At 64.2% G+C, this 17,903-nt stretch overlaps 1 protein-coding gene across 3 annotated transcripts in view; it reads left to right on the top strand.

Annotated features, from left to right (window-relative positions):
- Positions 1-16,134, top strand: part of CHCHD6 (coiled-coil-helix-coiled-coil-helix domain containing 6) — an 89,914-nt gene extending 73,780 nt beyond the window's left edge. For 2 of the 3 annotated variants that reach the window (XM_055557483.1, XM_055557485.1), the window contains exons 6-8: positions 6,065-6,135; positions 15,131-15,266; positions 15,967-16,134. In XM_055557483.1, the coding sequence (XP_055413458.1) occupies positions 6,065-6,135; positions 15,131-15,266; positions 15,967-15,972 (213 nt within the window). In that variant the 3' untranslated portion in view covers positions 15,973-16,134. The remainder of the gene's footprint in view (positions 1-6,064; positions 6,136-15,130; positions 15,267-15,966) is intronic. The other variant, XM_055557484.1, reaches the window with a different exon arrangement.
- Positions 16,135-17,903: the final 1,769 nt, after the last annotated feature.

Below are 17,903 nucleotides of genomic sequence, written 5' to 3'. Positions count from 1 at the left end.
CCCGCCTCGGCTCGCGTCCGTCCACGCGTGTGCCCTGCGCCCGCACCGCGGCGCTCCCGCCTCGGCTCGCGTCCGTCCACGCGTGTGCCCTGCGCCCGCACCGCGGAGCTCCCGTCTCGGCTCGCGTCCGTCCACGCGTGTGCCCTGCGCCCGCACCGCGGAGCTCCAGTCTCGGCTCGTGTCCGTCCACGCGTGTGCTCTGCGCCCGCACCATGGAGCTCCCATCTCGGCTCATGTCCGTTCACGCGTGTGCTCTGCACCCGCACCGCGGAGCTCCCGTCCATTGTGCAGAAGGAGCTCGTGTCCATTGTGCAGAAGGAGCTAAACCCTCGCTTGTGTCTGTTGCTATGTGTGTCCAGTTCTTCCACAGAGGCAGCTCCAGGAAGACTGCCTGGTGCATCCAGCTCCCAGCCTCAGTGGACTCTGTCTGCAGAACCAGCAAGGTGAGCTGTGTGACCTCACTCGGGCTGGCATACAGCAGGTGCTCATCACAGCCCCGTTCCCTCCTGTGGATGAAGTCAGAGAGGAAAGAAGGAAACCCTTTTCCAGAGTCTCCTACAGGCATTCGTAAACACTTAGCGAGAGCCTTTACGGTGCTTGAATTGAGTTAGTCATTTTTGCAGTAATGGAGGGAATTCTCTTTAACTTAGGTAACAATTTACACTTCATATACATTGAGCCAACAAAGGTCCATACAGTCAAAGCTATGGTTTTTCTAGTAGTTGTATATGGATGTGAGAATTGGGCCATAAAGAAGGCTGAACATTCGGAAAACTAAGATCATGGCATCCAGTCCCATCACTTCATGGCAAATAGATGGGGAAACAATGGAAACAGTGAGAGACTTAATTTCGTTGGGCTCCAAAATCACTGCAGATGGTGACTGCAGGCATGAAATTAAAAGACGCTTCCTCCTTGGAAGAAAAACTATGAGCAACCTAGACAGCATATTAAAAAGCAGAGACATTATTTTGCTGACAAAGATCTGTCTAGTCAAAGCTATGGTTTTTCCAGTAGTCATGTATGGATGTGAGAGTTGGACTATAAAGAAAGCTGAGCACCAAAGAATTGATGCTTTTGAACTGTGATGTTGAAGACTCCTGAGGGTTCCTTGGATTGCAAGATCAAACCAGTCCATCCTAAAGGAAATCAGTCTTGAATATTCATTGGAAAGACTGATGCTGAAGCTCCAATCCTTTGGCCAGCTGATGTGAAGAAACAACTCATTAGAAAAGACCCTGATGCTGGGAAAGATTGAAGGCAGGAGGAGAAGGGGGCGACAGAGGATGAGATGGTTGGATGGCATCTCCGACTCAGTGGACATGGCTTGAGCAAGCTCAAGCTCAAACTCAATGCGGGAGATGGTAAAGGATAGGGGAGCCTGGTGTGCTGCAGGCCATGGGGTCGCAAAGAGTTGGACACGCCTGAGCGACTGCACGCAGCCACAGCACACCGAGCTGTGTCATGCCCACAAAGCCTGCTGTCTGGCAGCATTTAGAAGCTGGCCTCAGAGGAGGTGACCGCATGCAGAAGCCTCGCCTGCTCAGGGGGAGTGGGAGTAGGGCTGTCTGCACAGCTGACTGTGGGACTAGACCTGCTTCCAGTCACCTGGGAGGTGACAGGGCCATGAGACAGTCCGCTCTCTTTCCTCCTTTGATTTTCTTTTAAAAATTCTCAAACCACAGTATCAAGCCGCTGGGAAACGTAGGGCTCCTCTGTAGTATGCGGTTGGGAACACAGCCAGGTTTCCCAGGGTGGAGGTCTCTGTGGAGCAGCAGCTGCGGCTGATGGCACAGCGTCGTCAGCAGCAAAGCAGGTTAGCCTCAGGCACCCCTGGCTGGGAGCAGTGCTTCTCACTTTGGGTGCCCAGGGGACCCCCCCGGGAACTTCTTTAAACACCGATGCCTGGGCCTACCCCCGACCACCCACCAGCCTGCAGGCCGGGCTCCGACAGCCCTGTGGCTCCGGGGCTGAGGCCACAGGGCGGGGAAGCCGGAGGGCGGGCCCCCACTGAGGGCCCCAGGAATTTAGAAAGCAGCTGTGCTGCCTGTGGGCGCCCTGGTTCTGCACACCTGTGCTCCCAGGCGTCCTGGGCGCCCAGGTCTGCGGGAGCTCGCTGACCAGCAGGGCCGGGGCCAGCCCGCCCGTCAGGCGGCCTGGGAGCTCTGCTGCTGCTGCAGGCCCTGCCCTGGCCTCCAGCGGGCCCACGGCCCGGCTGGCCGCACGGGGGCGCGGTCCGCCCTGGGGCCAGCTTCTGGAGGCAGGTGCCGGCAGCCACTGTCGCAGGAGTGACCCCGTCTCAGTGCCAAGCACCCCTGCGTGGGGAGCCTAGTCAGCACCCCTGTGGCCGAGTCCCGGGCCCAGGTGGCTCCCGGTCCTCCAGCTGCCGTGGGGAGCCGTCCTGGGACCTTGACCCTGCAGCCCTTTGCTCAGGGTTGGGTCACCAGCCAGTCACAGAAGTGGAGTTAAATTTTGTCTCTTCATTTTGAAAAATTATTTTAAATTTTCTGTTGTGCTGTGCATCTTGTTTTCACGCTACTCAGCTCTTCATTCAGCAGATACACTTCTGCGAGTGTGCGAGGCAGCCGACCTGACAAAGGCCTGGCTGGCTGCCACAGAGCTGCCCGCCCGGCGGACAGTCTCCTGCCGCCATTGCAGAGCTCACGTGTCCCAGTCCCTCGTCTGCGCTCCCGGCAGCTCCCCACTCCAGCCAGAGCTGACCCCCGTCCTGAAGGGCCCTGCTACAGAGCGTGGGCATGGACCCCGTGTCACATGGGCCTAGTGCGGTGTGCATGTGTGTGTGCGCGCCTATGTCTGCATTGATATCTGCATCTACAGGGGGACTGTCCACACGGAGCTGCCCAGGACGCTCGTTTTCTCTCCCTTGTGAGGGTGAGTGGCAGCCCCCCAGCCACACTCAGCAGCCCCTTGATGTGCGAGGGTGCTCAGCAGGGCCTGGGGAGCCCGGGCCTCAAGCGGCTGCAGCAGCAAGCGGCAGGGCGCCTCCTCCCTGACGGCCCACAGGTGCCGGTGCCACAGGGGCTCGCACCCGGAGCCGGCGCCACTCCAATTAGCAGTTCACATTGCGGCCAGGCCCCGCCGGCAGCCAGGGGGGCAGGCGAGGAAACAGACCGTGGGGGGATCCAGGCCATGAGGGGGCCTGGCGGGAGGGGGCCCCAGGGGAAGCGCCGCTCTGGGCTTGGAGGGCCCGCTGGCTGCCTGGTCCTGGCCTGGGGTCCCCTTGAAGCCCCTGGGCCCCATGGCCGCACGCGGTGGTTTGCTCCTTGCGGCCGCAGAGCAGAGCCGAGACCGTCTCCTCCTCTCTCCTGAAGTGTCCAGTGAGATGCTGTCTCCTGGGGGAGGGTCCGAGCCCCTCCTCCGGCCTGGCCCTTGGCTCTCTGCCCTGGCCGTGTGCCCCGTGTCCCCCTGCCCTGGGGGACCTGCCCTGCTCCCCCCTCAGCCACTCCTGGGGGCCGCTGCTTGGGCACCGCCAGCACCAGCAGCTCTGGGCATGGATGGGGCGACGCAGCTTGAACTCCCTCCTATGGGGAGCTTTCCTCCAGGAAACACAGTCTCCCTTCCAGATAATTCCCTTGGCTGCCGTGCGATGGGTGTTCAGTTTTTAAGAGTTTCATTGTTTCCTCTGTGCAGGCCCATGCACCCCGAGCATCTTAAACTCGCCGTCTCCATAGCCTCTGCGGCAGTGCCCACGACACTGCTCAGGGGGTTCTGTGACTGTTCGCAGGGCAGAGAAGCGGGGCAGCAGGCCCCTCAGGGCTCCAACTTCCAGGGGTCCTCACACAGGAGTGGCACGCTGCCCTCCCAGCCTTGCGGGCACCCACCCTGGTGTGATGGGGACTGCCTGATGCATCCCCCTCCGCCGTCCCTCTCACCTCCACCCTCTCTTTTGAGCTGAGAACCCAGGCCCTTGGAGAAATCAGACAGGATGAGATATGGAAGCTGCTCGCGAAGTAACTGAAGAAACACTGTGACTCTTAAAGCCCGTGGAGATAAGGCTCACACCTCCTTACTCATGTTGTTTAATGTTTAATGGCAGCTTTAATTAATGGAGATGAGGTCTTCTGGTTTCAGACTCACTCTGAGCAGTGGGAGCGGAGGAGGCCGGCTGTTCACAGGTGGAGGAGGGGCTCCGATTCCTCGGGTCTGCTTTAGGGCACAGGCGACCGCCAGATGCAGGAGATGGGGTGCCACTGGGTTCCCGGGCAGCAGGGCTGGGGGGTCACGGTGCCCCCACACTGAAAAATGAAGCCTTGCAGTCCCTGTGGTCGGGCTGTGGCGGGACCCCTGGCACGCACGGGGTCCTGGCATACGTGGGGGATTCCCCGTCCTTCCCGAAACCCTTGCGTGGAGTCTGTGAGGGCCTCGCTCTCAGTGGCAGCAGGCTCAGAAGGCGCACCTGGCAGCGTCCCCAGGAAGCGGGGTGGACGCAGGCTGCTGCTCGCTCCAGGGCAGCGGTAGGGGCAGCCGTCCTGCTCAGGCAGGTCGGATGGGCAGGCGGAGGGCGGGCCTCAGTCCTGCGGCTGTGGAGGAAGCGGCTCCGGGGTTATCGGTGCTTCTCGGCCTGCACGCTCTTCCTGTGACAGACCTCACCCGCCACAGGCCAAGCCCACAGCCTGCCTGGCCGCGGACCCAGGCTCCCCACAGACCCAGGTATCCCTGGCCAGGCCGGGCATGGAGGAGGAAGTTGGAGCCCCCAGGCCCATCCAGCCGCGCGGCTCCCTGGGGAAGACCGGGCGTCAGCATGTCCCCACAGGGTTTGGGGGAGCCTTGTGGGGTGAGGGGAGCCCCGTTCCTTTCCTGCCTGGTGCACTGGGTGTTCAGCCCACACCGCTCATCGGGGGGCCTGGGCTGTGCATGGTCAGAGGTGAGGGATGTGCTGGGGGAGCTGGGGCTCATGCCGTCACTGGGGTGGGGGCCTACGCCCAACATCTGGCCCCCCAGCACGGCCCAGAGCTGATTCCCGCCCTTCCTGGGCCCTGCTGCTCCTCAGAGCCCCTTCCGTGTGCCCACCAGGAGGCAGATCCCCGGGCCGAGGGTCCAGGACAGGGCCGAGGGCCTGGTCCCGGTGCCCCCCCTTCACCTCAGCCCCTGAGGTGGACAGTGGGGTCCGTGGGGCCGGCGCCCACCCTGCCCAGCTCTGATCCTGCCTCCTGTCACCTCCTCTGGTCCGAAGGGTCCAGGCTTCCCGTGTCTCCCGTGGAGGTGGAGTTGCAGTGCTGGGCTGGGAGGCTGATGGCCGCGGGGGCCCCACGTGACCAGGCCTCCCGCACTGCGGTGGGAAGGGGCGGGCCAAGCCTGGGCAGGCCACTGGGCACCTGCTGGTGTCTGAAGGCAGCCCCAGGTCAGGCTCCTCCCGTGGCGTCCTTCTCAGGACATCCTGGGAGACGTCGGGCCCTCTTGGGGCCTCACTGGAGCTGGTGCTGGGGCAGGCGTGTGTGGGTCTCCCCTGGAAGAGCGGCATGTGGGCTGCTGGTCCAGTGGCCTGAGGCTGCTCACCTGGCACAGAGAAATAGGGGGACTGACTGGGGGCGCCATGGGCTCCACCCCCTGCGGCCCCCCCACGGCCCCTGCCCCGCTGGCCTGCACAGCGGGGTGACCTTGGACGGAAGGCAGCGTGTACCCGGGGCCTGCGGGCCCTGCAGTGCGGTGGGCGTCCTGGGCTGCGGTCCGGCACCTGCGCCTGTGATGTGGCTTGGGGCAAGTCGCTTCAGATCTCTGGGCGGCAGAGGCCTGTAAGACGGGCTTGGACCAGACGGCGCTTAGCAGACGCCCGAGGGACAGTGAACATCCTGGGCCGCGGCCTTGCAGTCTCCAGGTACCTGTGTAGCCAGAGCGGCCTGTGCTGTGAGCTCACGAGTCATGTGTGTGACCACGTGTCCATAAAGCTCTCCTACAGGTGGGGGAGGGCCCTGCTCACGGGGTCCGTGTGCGTCGGGCCGCCTGCTGTGCTGCCAGGGGAGTCTGTGGCCTGAGCAGGGCAGCGGGCAGGGTGGGGCTGCAGGAGTCCTCCGTGGTGACCCGTGGCTCTGTGTTCTCTCCGCAGAACCTCGAGGCGTACAGGCTGTCGTCACAGCAGTTCCACGAGGCAGCCACGAAGATTGAGGGCGCCATCAAGTAAGGGCCCCTCCTCCTCCCTGCAAGCTCAGTCACAGCTAAACCTGCCCCTCGGGGAAACCCACCCCTGTGCCTCATCCCGGGCTTCTGGAGGGCACTGCGCCCGCGTGGAAACCCACCCCTGTGCCTCATCCCGGGCTTCTGGAGGGCACTGCGCCCGCGTGGAAACCCACCCCTGTGCCTCATCCTGGGCTTCCGGAGGGACAATGACAGCCATGTGTCCCTTCCTGCTCCAAGGCCCCCACGTCCGTCTCATGCCAGGGGTCAGGGCAGAGCCACTCCAGGCCCACATCCTGCGTGTCCTGTGGGCTCAGATCCCCAGGGAGTCAAGAAGGGGTGCTGCCAGCCCCCTGGTCCTGGGGGTTCCAGGGTGACCTGGCCCTGAGCCACACACCTCTGCAGGACACTGGTCGGGGGAGCTCAGGCGGCACAGGGCTGAGCTACAGCGTCGTGTCCGTCTGTCCTCCCGCGCTGGGGGCCTGGGGGCAGAGCGTCAGGAAATGGGGCACAGCCTGAGGCAAACACAGATGTTACTTGGGGTGCAGACCTGGAAGGGTCTGCAGGGCCCCGTGGGGCAGGAGAGTGGGCCTCGCACGGCGACAAGGGCACGGCTCTGCTGACCTCCCAGGGGCCGTGTCGTCTCCAGGCCCGCGTGCCTCAGGCCAGAGCCACGGCCCCAGGAAGCATGATGATTGTGGCTCAGTGCGCACGGCTGTGAGAGGTCTGGGCAGCAGTCTGCAGGCCCCGGCGGAAGGCGGCGGCACCAGAACCCAGGAGCCCTCTGTCCCGAGGGTCCACCTCCTGAGAAACGATATGCAGGGCACAGGCTAGCCACCGCCACCCTGGGGCTTCCTGCGTGCTCTCCAGAGGCTGTACGTGTTATTGCCCAGGACTGGGGCCTGGGTCCCTGGTGCAGTCAGACCCCAGGGAGTCGAGGTCCCGGGTTCTGAGGCTTCTCTGCCGTCCAGCCTCTGGGAAGGGGAGAGTATACACTCAGCCGTGATTGCTCACAACCCCTCAGAGTGTCCCCAAACATCAATCTTGCTGTTACCCCCACCCCCCAATGCATTCGCAAATGAGGCAGGTTTTGGGGCTACTGCCTGGGGCACCCCGAGACCACAGGACCCCCTGGGCAGCCCCTTGATGGCCGCTGCAGCCCCGCCAGCCGGAGCCTACTGACCACTGGGGTCACGCTCTGGCAGACTGACCTCCAGCTCCTCCTGGAGGCTGCTGACCGTTTCACGCTCCGCAGGCTGACCTCCAGCTCCTCCCGGAGGCTGCTGGCCGTGTCGTGGACACAGCCCTCTGAGCCCCGCCCCCAGAACTGCCGTGGCTGCCACGCCCTTCTGTGTGGGGACTGCCTGCAGGCGCCTCCCGGGGACAGCGGTCCGGTCCCGTGGCTCGCGGAAGGTGCACTGTTTCCCTCCCCGTGCGCTGGGTGCACAGCCCTGTCCCAGAAGCGGCTCCCGGTGGCCCCTCGGGGTCCTTGGCCCTGGGGCCGGGCCTGTGCCCGTCGGCTGTCGCTGTTGGAGCCCTGCTGTGTCTACTGGTCCCTGGGACCAGGCCACCCCCTCCTCTGATGCTGTCTCCTTGGTCAGGGAAACTGGCTGTGCCTCAGACAGGGGTGAACTTCTGCATATTGGTTAGAAATACGGACTTTCTTAAAAGTAAAAAATGGGGTCACTTCAGTTCTAGATAGCAAAACCAGTTTTATGACATTTAGTTCCTTGTTTTAAGGACACAGCCACTCGGGTCTGGGAATCGTTTTGGAAAGAGTGTGCGTCTTGCGCGTGGCCTGGGTCCCTGGCGCCTGCACAGCCCTGCCATGTCTCGGCGACGCAGGACACTGGCCAGAGCAGCAGCCGGGTTTCCCCTGGGTCTTGGTTTCTGCTGGCAGGATTGTCAGTGTTGGCATGAAGCCGAGGGGCCCCTGGGCCTGTGATGCTGCGTCCTCTGTGCCCCTCCCACTCTCTGGGGTCTGCATTAAGGCCCACCAGCCTGTGCCATGCTGGCCACTAGGCGATCTTGAACCAGGTCTAAGTGCTGCTTCGCAGGCCCCATCTGCCCCAACAGCCTTACAGTGACTAATCCCTGGGGCCCAGGTCTGAACGGTGACCAGTCCTGGGGATCCAGGTCTAAACCAGTGACCAGTCCTGGGGGCCCAGGTCTAAACCGGTGACCAGTCCTGGGGGCCCGGGTCTGAACGGTGACCAGTCCTGGGGGCCCGGGTCTGAACGGTGACCAGTCCTGGGGGCCTGGGTCTGAACGGTGACCAGTCCTGGGGACCCGGGTCTAAACCGGTGACCAGTCCTGGGGATCCAGGTCTGAACGGTGACCAGTCCTGGGGGCCCGGGTCTGAACGGTGACCAGTCCCTGGGCCCAGGATCCCCGGGTGCCTGGTCCTCGGGGCCAGGCTGGAGTCCCGGGGGAGGACAGTGCCTCATGGTGAGACGCTGCACCCACGCCCGGCGCCCGGCTGGAGCGCGTAGGGGGGAGGCCTGGTGACAGGAGACTCTGCTCTCATGGTTTATCGTTGTGCATTCTGTGCATCCGCTCAGGACTGTGAGCAGCTTAGTACAACTGCCTCTGCAAGCAAAGACCAAAAGTCTGGTTGAAGCTGTAAAAGGAAAACTAGGACTTTTGTAATACAAAGCTTGCTGCTCATCCTGGATATGAAATTTATGACACTTTCCATACAGTAAAATGAGCAATGAAGCTGCGTTTATTTCGTCAAAGGCAGCAGAATGTGTCTTGAGGAATTAAGGAAAATTAGGAAGGGTGATTTGCAGCATAGCAGATCTCTCACATGGTGAACAGAGCTGGTCAGGAGGTGAAGTGCACTTGGTGAGGGCTGGACAGCCTGGGTCGGTGGGGACAGCAGGCTCTGGCTTTTGCTTGGGCTGACGTGGCATGAAGTGCTCAGCCAAGGAGTTCACATGGGTTTCACATAGAAGGCCTGGGCCCTCCCGTGCAGTGTGCGTGTGCGTGTGCATGTGTGCACGCACGCACGCTTGGCCTGGGCACAGTGGGTCACTCGCAGTGTGTGTGTGTGTGTGTGTGTGCTTGGCCGGAGCACAGTGGGTCACTCTGTGTGTGTGTGTGTGTGTGTGTGTGTGCTTGGCCTGGGCACGGTGGCTCACTCGCAGTGTGTGTGTGTGTGTGTGTGTGTGTGTGCGCACTTGGCCTGGACACACTGGGTCACTTGCAGTCCCCCATGTACCGTGCCCAGTGGGGCCGGCGTTCCTGTGGGCAGCGGGCAGGGGCAGGCAGACCCTTCCTGGACCCTGTCCTCAGTCCCTGCCCACACTGTGGACAGTCACGCCGCCGGGCGTCAGTGGGCTCCTGGAAACACATGTCACTCCCTCACCTGGTCCCTGTGGCCCTGTCTCCATGTCCATGAATGTGGGCTTGTGTGCTCGCTTTAAATACCGCATTGCTGTCCTGCAAGGGCAGAATTCTCCTTAAAACCTCGCAGAATTGTTGTTGGTACATGTGGCCGTGCTGGGTCCTGGTCGCCCCGCACGTGCCTCCTCCAGCGCGGGGGGCAGGCCACTCTTCCTGGGGTGTGCGGGCCGCTCGCCGTGCGGGCGTCTCCATCCCAGCGCGGCTCTAGTACACAGGCTCCGTAGTTGTGCTCACGGGTGCAGTGTATGGCCCCCTACATGTGGGTCTTCCCAGACCAGGGGCAGAGCCTGTGTCCCCTGCATGGGCAGGTGGAGTCTAACCTCTGGACCAGCAGGGAAGTCCTAGCATCAAAGTTTATGTAATCTATTACTTACTGAAGGAGACTGAGAAGCGTCCCAATTTTTTTTCTTCTACCGATATAATGGCAACTATGACAGGCAGCTTGAACTGCCTTCATGCGCTTACCTTTCAGTCCTTCTAGAGGGGCTCAGCAGAGAACACGCGTGCGGAGGCGCACACGTGTGCACACACACCGGCCATGATTTATTCCCACTCAGGCGTGCTTCCGGCGGCCCCCCTGTGGTTTCTCGGCTGTGGGGTGTGAGGTGCAGACCCACTTTGGTTCTTCACCAAACGGGGAAGCTTTGTGCCCTCGGCAGTGATGGAAAACCCCACCCAGCCATGCACCGTTGACCTTGGGTCTCCTTCTGGACACTTGGGGCCAGCGTGTGCATTCCAAATATGTGTAAACACACCTTGCCACTCAGTTATTTAAGACATAAGCTATGCAGCAGAGCAAGTCCTTGCCCCTGAGAGCTCGTTACAGCGCTTTTTTCAGATGATGCAGAATCATTTTGTCACACCGCCCCCTGCCCCCGTCCCAGCCAGAAAAGGGGCCCCGGTGGGCTCTTTCAGGGATACACGCATCCTTTTGAATACATTCAGTCGTCTCAAATGGCCATGCATGTTCAGTTTTATTTTGTCTTATTTTGAAGTGATTTCAAACCCACAGAAAGGTCACAGGAATAAGCACTCGTGCGTTAACCCAGGTACCGGGTGGTCATGCCCAAGTCTGCATCCTCAGCACCGCCTCGAGACAGAAGCACCGTCTTCCTCTGACCCGGTGACTCACTGCCCCCCGGGCCTCCAGTCCACCGAGCTGCCCAAGGCCACGCTCCGTGACCATAGAGCCCTTCCGGTCTGCAGCCACGCTGCAGACCCCGGACACGTCCCCCAGGCTGCTGCGGCCCTTCCTGTTCCAGCACCTCCACGACCAGAATGCAGGGGTCTGAGGTGGTGATGCAGAGGGCTGGTGGGGCCGACTGGGTGAGGACAGAGGACCCAGGGGAGGGGACAGGCACCCGGAGACACAGGAACTGGAGCGAGTGGGGTCCGCCTCGCTTCCTCCAGCAGCCCGCGGTGCCCTCTGCGTCCCGGGGCCTGGCTGCCTCCCTGCCGTGGTGACTGCTGGTCGGGCCGGGTGAGGGGCCGGGACCCAGCTCTCCCCAGGCCCCCTGCGCCCCCAGCACGGGCTTGTGCGGAGCGTGTGTGGTCAGGGGGCAAGCACGGGGATATGTGGGCTCGGGACAGCTGCCGCTGTGGCTCTGGTGGGCCCAGATGTGGTGTGTGCACCCAAACCCAGTGTGACCCCAGTGGGGACGGGTCCTGGCGGCGGGCTGACAGGTCGGGAACCGGCAGAGAGGATGTAGGAGACAGGCCTCGGCCATGTCCATTCCCTTTGCTGGGCATGCGGGGTATGACCCCAGTGGGGACGGGTCCAGCCCGGGGAGACTTAAAGGTCGGGGCGCTGCTTCCGAGGTGGAGGACCACAGGCCCCGAGCAGCCCCCGTGTCCCCACGGGGCCCCTCCTGCCACGAGCACCTGTCTCCTGTCCCCGAGCCCCGTATGGCCCTGCCGGCCGGCCCCCGATGGGGCTCTACTGGGCTTGGCTGCTTGGGGCTGTCCTCTGCTTGCGAGTGCCTCCAGTCAAAGCACTTCGCGGGGCCAAGGGTCTCCATTTGGACCAGCTGAGGCTGAAACGGTGGCTGTGGCCCTCGTCCCGAGGTCTGCACGCCTGGGCAGCCAGCCTCAGGTTTCGGCCACTGCTGCTGGTGGCTGACCCCCAGACCCTGTGGTCAAGGGCCCTGCCAGCGCCTCCTGTGGGCGTCATGCCTGTCTCACAGTGGCCACCACGGACATGCCAAGGGCAGCACCCCCACCACTGTGTCCTTGCAGCTGCAGATGGACCCCAGGGATGGGCCTCAGCCCTGGGGAGATACCGAGTGTGGCTCCCACCCGGTGCCACGCCTGCCCGGCCCCCGGTGAGCCTCTCACGGGTGCAGTGCCCTGGACGCCACCCGGAAAGCTGGCCCTGAGGGTGCTGGGCCTGAGCGTGTGGGCAGGGGCTGCTGGCCCGTCTCTGGGCAGAGGGCTAGGGCCGGGCAGGCATGGCTGTGCCCGCGTAAAGGCTTCAGGAGAGCAGGGGCGCAGCGCAGCAGGGTGGAGGCCACGTCCCTCATGGGGTGGCAGCTCCCAGGGAAGCACATCAGGTGGCCAGTCAACCCTGGGTGCTGGGGACGCTGGGGCTCGGCGGGACTGGAGCAGGGGGCGGGGGCAGCCTGAATTCAGTTGTGCAGGAGATCCTGGCCCGGGTGCCCCACCAGCGGGCTAGGAAAGGCCCCAGGAGTGTCTCAGGATTGGGGGAGCCAGACTGGGGTGACTCCGGTCAGCAGGAGACAGGCAACCTCGAGAGAGCAAGGGAAGAGGGGGTCCAGCATCCAGGTCTGGGGGGTCCTCAGGCATCGCTACACCTTCCCTGGTGCCTCCCACCCCCGGGCCTCTGAGGGACCACAGGGGATGGCTCTCCTGTCCTACGGGTCCTGGCGTGGGTCTGCTCGGACACTCCTGACCCCCAAGACGTGCTGTCCCCTGGGCCCACGTCCCTTCCACGCGTCTGCTGAATTGCGCTCCTGGGTGGGGGTGGGAGCGGACATGTGCCTCCCTTGCAGCTCTTTCACAAAGGGTCAGAGTCAGGAGTGGCCTACTGGCTCTGTGCATGTACGTGTCTGTGCACGTGTGTGTGTGTGTGTGTGTACAGCCCAGAGAGGAGCCCTGTCAACGGCTAAGCAGCCCTGGGGGTCAGTCTGCACCCCATCTCCTCGGGGGCTAGCTCTCCCAGGGTTGGGTTGAGGTGGAGGCCCCTGTGGCTGCTGGCCGACGGCTGAGCGCACAGAAGTGGCCGTGGCAGGGGCAGAGTGTCCTCAGGGAGCAGCCAGGCCTGCCCGGCCCTGAAAGAGATGGATGTCTGGCCCTAGGGAGCCCCCCAGTCCTGCTCCGCCTGTGTGGCTCAGGAAGGAGGTGTCGGAAGGACGTCTGTTGGCCGGGTTCCGCTGCAGCCCCCGGGGCACGGTTTTATCAGCAGTGGTGACGGGAGAAGGGCAGTGATGCGCTCTCATTGGCGCAAGGAGAGCCTTCGAGGGACACGCGAGGGGGCTGGGCTCGGGCCTGTGGGTAGTGGGGTTTGCAGGTTTGGGGGGGCCAGCCCACTGCTGGCATGGGCGCCCGCACGTGGCTGGGCGTCAGCCCTCCCGGTTGGGAATGTCCGGCTCCACGGGGAACCGGAGTCCCATGTGTCTTCTGCTGCTTTTCTGTACCCTTGGTGGTTTCTTCCCCAGAATCTTCGGGGAGTTTTCCAGAATGGGATTGGTCAGTGGATGCAGCGTGGAGCCTGGGGGCTGTAGAGCCAGACAAGCAGGCCGTTACGCTTGCGTGTTTCGTGTGGTGTGGCCTCAGGCGGGTCACCTAAGCCCTCTGATACCAGCATCCCCACCTGCAGAACGGGCCACTGTGCAGGTTCGGACCTGGCAGGCTGGTTCTCAGAATGACCTGGACCTCAAGTGCAGCCGGGGCAGCCTGGAGGTGGCCTTCCCAGCCGAGCCGCTTGCCGAGGAGCCCTCTGTCGCGGAGGATGCGGGTCCCTCTCTGTTAGAAAGGACCGGCCAGCGGTCTGCCTCCTGCTGGCTCCCACCCAGCTGGCGCTATACCGCTTCCCTAAACGGCCGACCGTGTTTCCTGGGCTTCTGCGGCTGGTGGGCAGCTCCCCCGGAAGCTCGAGGGTCTTGGGCCTGTGTCCAGCGTGTCCGGCTTCTGTGCTGCTGGGAGGCCTGGCGTCCTCGGCTCGTGGGCATGTCTCCGCAGCCTCTGCGCTGGTGCCACATGGCTTCTCTTGGTGGGCTGTGTCCCTCCTCCTCTAGGGGGACACTCATCACGCTGGATCAGGGGCCGACCCACCCTCACCCACCATATCCACCAAGACCTCGTTTCCAGCTGAGGCCACGTCCTGAGGTTCCAGCCTTGCCCAGCCCCTGGTCCCACCCCCTGCCCCCCATTGAGGCTGGTGTGAAGGACAGCAGGGGATGCCAGGCTGGAGCACTGTCCAGGCACAGGGCTCCCCGCCCAGGGCCAGCGGGGTGGAGGAGGGCAGAGGGAAACACACAGGAAGGTGTTTCAAGGAGGGCGGCGGAGAGGGGACGCCTGTCTGGAGGCATTTGAAAGGCCCTCTGTTAGCCTCGTCCACATCAGAGGGCCTGGGGCTTGGAAAGGAGGGCATTGTGCAGCGCTGGGGGCCGGGTGGTCAGAGACTGGGGCGAGGGCCACCGACCCCCTCCTGCCTTTACCCGTGGACAGGAGCAGTCTGAGCTGTGCCACAAGCAGCGTTCCGTCCTGGTACCTGATGGGGCTGGCCTTTCAGGACTGGACCTGGGGTAGGGCCGTTGTCCTCCTGCAGGTCCCGGGAGATGGGAGCAGGGTCCTGCCCCGGTGCCCGAGCTCGGCCCGGGCCCCAGGGCTCCCGCGTGGACCCGCCTGGAGCCCTGGACACTCTCTGAATGTGTGTCCTGGAGCCTCCTGGTCTCAGCTGCCGGTGTGTGGGGTGCGGGGTGAGAGACGGCACCTCGCCTGGAGCTGCGGGGGCAGGGTCCTCAGCACATGCGTCCTGGGGCGTGAGAGCACATGTGAGTGTGTGCACGTGTGTGTACGTGCGTGCACGTGTGTGTCTGTGTGAGTGTGGGCACATGTAAGTGTGTACATGTGCGTGTACATGTGTGTCTATACACGTTTGTGCACATGCGAGCGTGTACTTGCGCACACAAGTGTGACAGGGTGTGTGCGGGAGAGCATGTCAGGCCCAGGGAAGGGAGGGTGGAGGGGCCGTGGGGGATGTGTCAGAAAGGAGCTGATTTGAGAGTGAGCTTTGCTTCACTTTCTGTATTTGCTTCACGCTTTGAAAAAGAGAAATCCGCCATTCTTCAGATGAGTGCGTGTGGAGTCTAGTGTGTGGCCCAGGCCTCTCTTGACGAGCACAGCAGGGACGGTGACCCCCCCAGGCCCCCGCGGAGATTCCCTGGGAAGGGGTCTGGGTGTCTCCGCTCTGCCCTAGGCGTGCCATGGTCTTCCCATGTCCTCTGTCCTGGGTGTGTTAGCTGTGAACTCAGACATCTCTGGGGGAGAAGCGGGCCCACAGCAGGGCGGGTGGGCGGGGAGCCCACTGGGGAGCTCCGCGTGGTGACCGCAGCCCCTTCTGTGTCCACAGGCCGCGCAGGGTGGAGCCCGTGTGCTCTGGGCTGCAGGCCCAGATCCTCCGCTGCTACCGCAACCGCCTGCAGGAGGTGCTGCTCTGCGCTGACCTGGTGAGGGCCTACCAGCACTGCGTCAGCTCTGCACACAAGGCACGCGGGGCCTCCCCCTACCCCGGGCTCGGGCGGGGCACGGGCGGGGCGTGGGCTGGCCGGTGGGCACCAAGTCAGCGAGGCTGGGTCAAGACGGGCCCTGACCTCCGGGGTGTCCTTGTCCTGACGTCTGGGTGGCCGGGGAGGAGGCCCAATGCGGGGTAGGGCTGTGGCTGTGGGCTGTGGGCTGCACCCCGTGGGAGGCAGAGTGGTGAGGCGGCAGAGGGCAGGGTGCGGCCTGATGGCCGTGGCCTGGGGGTGGAAGGGGGTTGTGGTGGTCCCGGGCTGACCTCAAGACCCTGCCTTGACCCTCCTGGCTGACCCCCAGGCCCTCGAGAGCTCCGGGCTGCCTGGGGCACCAGGGAGGGGCAGGTGCCCGTGGGTCTCCCCAGGCCTGGGCCAGCCGCAGCCCTGCTGCCCGCGTTGCTGAGCAGGTCCCGCCAGCCCGCACCTTAGGGTGGGGGCCCTCCAGGAGGTTTCATTGGGAGAATCGGAGCCACAGAGAGAACAGAGGGAGCCCTCCTGGGCTGAGGGGAGCCGTTCTCTGGACCTAGTCTGGGCCCAGGGCCAGGGCAGGAAGCTGCGGGCACAGAGCCAAGGGGGCTCCTTCCAGGCCTGGAGGCCACTGGGGAGGACCCCACTCAGTGCTGGTAGAGCAGAGCCGGGGTCAGCACGCCCAGCGACCGGACTCTCCTTGCAGGGTTGACGCAGCCTCGCACCGGGCCCGCCGTGACATGGAGCATGAAGCCTGGACCTGCTGTGCGGCCACGGTGCAGACCACTGTGGCCTCCCTGCCGGCGCCCCCGCCCCTGCACTGGAGAAGGCGTGTGTGTGCCCCGCTCGCAGACAAATAAAGCAGACGTCCTGTGCCTGGTGGGCCAAGGGCTGCCTCCTCGTGCGCGCACGGCCCCCGCACCCCAGCCCCCAGCCCCTCCTGCAGAGACCGTCAGGGTCTGTCCCGCTGAGCAGTGTCACCCTGGCCTCACAGGAGAGGGGCTCGAATGGGCCCAAGGAGGGAGTGCGGGGCCCTCAAGAGTGCCGGGGTGGGTCAGAGCCCAGGGCTGGAGCTGGCAGGACTGGACGTGAGTGGGGACAGGGGACCAGGCTGACTTCCGGCCGGGTGAGCTGGTTCTGGGGACTGCAGACTGAGGGACTGTGTGACGGGGGTGACGCCTGGATGCGGGACTGGGGCGGGGTAGCATCCGGGCTGGGCTGGTCTCCCAGCTGCACGTGGGCTGAGGAGACGCCCCCCAGGGACCCGGGCGGCTCCCCGGCTCAGCAGGGGACACACAGGCAGAGACGGCAGCAGCCAGGTGTGCGGCAGGCGCCCGGAGGGGCCGGCCCTGTGTGGTCAGCCGGGGGTCACAGGTCGCCAGCTCATGGACCCTTCAGCTGGAGCCCCTACGGCCCTCCTGAGGCCCCGGCAGAAGCCTCTGGTGCCCAGGGCCCCATGCAGCCTCCAGGTCTCCCACCCGGGAGGCAGGCTTGGCAGAGCTGTGCAGTGGCCTGTGTGCACCGTCGCGTGCGCACGCCTGCGAGCCTGTGCCCGTGTCTCAGCCGGCCATGCCTCCGCATGCTTCTGCCCCCGCTCCCTTTTGCCCCAGCACCTCCCTGGGCTCCCTGGGTTCCGAGCCAGGCTTCCCTGGTCAGAGTGCCCCCACCCCCAGGGTGGCTGTAGGCTCCGAGTGTCACTGGTGTGTGTGGGGGTGCATGCACACGTGTGTGCCTTTGAACCTGTGTCTGGGCCCGCGTCTCCAGGCCCTGCACGTGGCCATCTGTGGCAGGAAGCAGGGCCTGAGAGTGTGGCATGGCTGAGGGCTCAGGGCAGGCATGCTGGGCCCAGGTCCCGCTGGGTGACTGTCCACGGGGGTGGGTTCCCATCCCACCCAGTCACTGGGGTCAGTGTGACACGCTGGCTGGGACGTCCAGGGTCTAGCCAGGAGCCAGAAAGTCCCAACCAATGAGACAGAGACTAAATCCACGGAGGTGGTCCCCAAGGACCTGGAGGAGTGAAAGCCTGGGGGTGTCATGATAAGCCCCACGTGCACAGCAGCAGGATGCTCCCACCACCCCGGCTGGGGGCGGGCAGGGGAGAAGGTGGGCAGTGACCCACAGGAGGCCGAGCCCAGGGAAAGCAGCTGCTCCCGCCTTCACAGCTGCATCTCAGGGCTGTGACAGGTGCCATGGTCAGTGCTCGGCAAGGACGGGGAACCTGCCGCTCAGGCCCCTCAGGCCCCTCCAGCCTGCGGCTGTGGCCTGAATCCGCTCCCTCTGGTAAGTAGCTTTGCTTCAGAGCAGCTTGGTGGAGTGGGCACAGAGGCTGAGCGCCCAGTGACCACCCGCTGGAGTGGGCCGTGCGCCCGGCGACCGCCTGCTGGAGTGGGCACGGAGGCTGCGCGCCCAGCAACCACCTGCTGGAGTGGCCACAGAGGCCACGTGCCTGGCGACCGCCCGCTGGAGTGGCCACAGAGGCCGCGTGCCCGGCCACTGCCCGCTGGAGTGGGCACAGAGGCCATGTGGCTGGCAACCGCCTGCTGGAGTGGGCACAGAGGCCGCGTGCCTGGCAACTGCCCACTAGAGTGGGCACAGAGGCTGTGCGCCCAGCTGCCCCTGCCCCCCACACCGTCCCTTGTGGGC

This window comes from Bubalus kerabau, chromosome 20 (genome assembly GCF_029407905.1).
Source record: "Bubalus kerabau isolate K-KA32 ecotype Philippines breed swamp buffalo chromosome 20, PCC_UOA_SB_1v2, whole genome shotgun sequence".
Lineage (NCBI taxonomy): Eukaryota > Metazoa > Chordata > Mammalia > Artiodactyla > Bovidae > Bubalus > Bubalus kerabau.
Note: the sequence above shows the minus strand (reverse complement) of the source record. Positions and strands in the feature narration are given on the sequence as shown.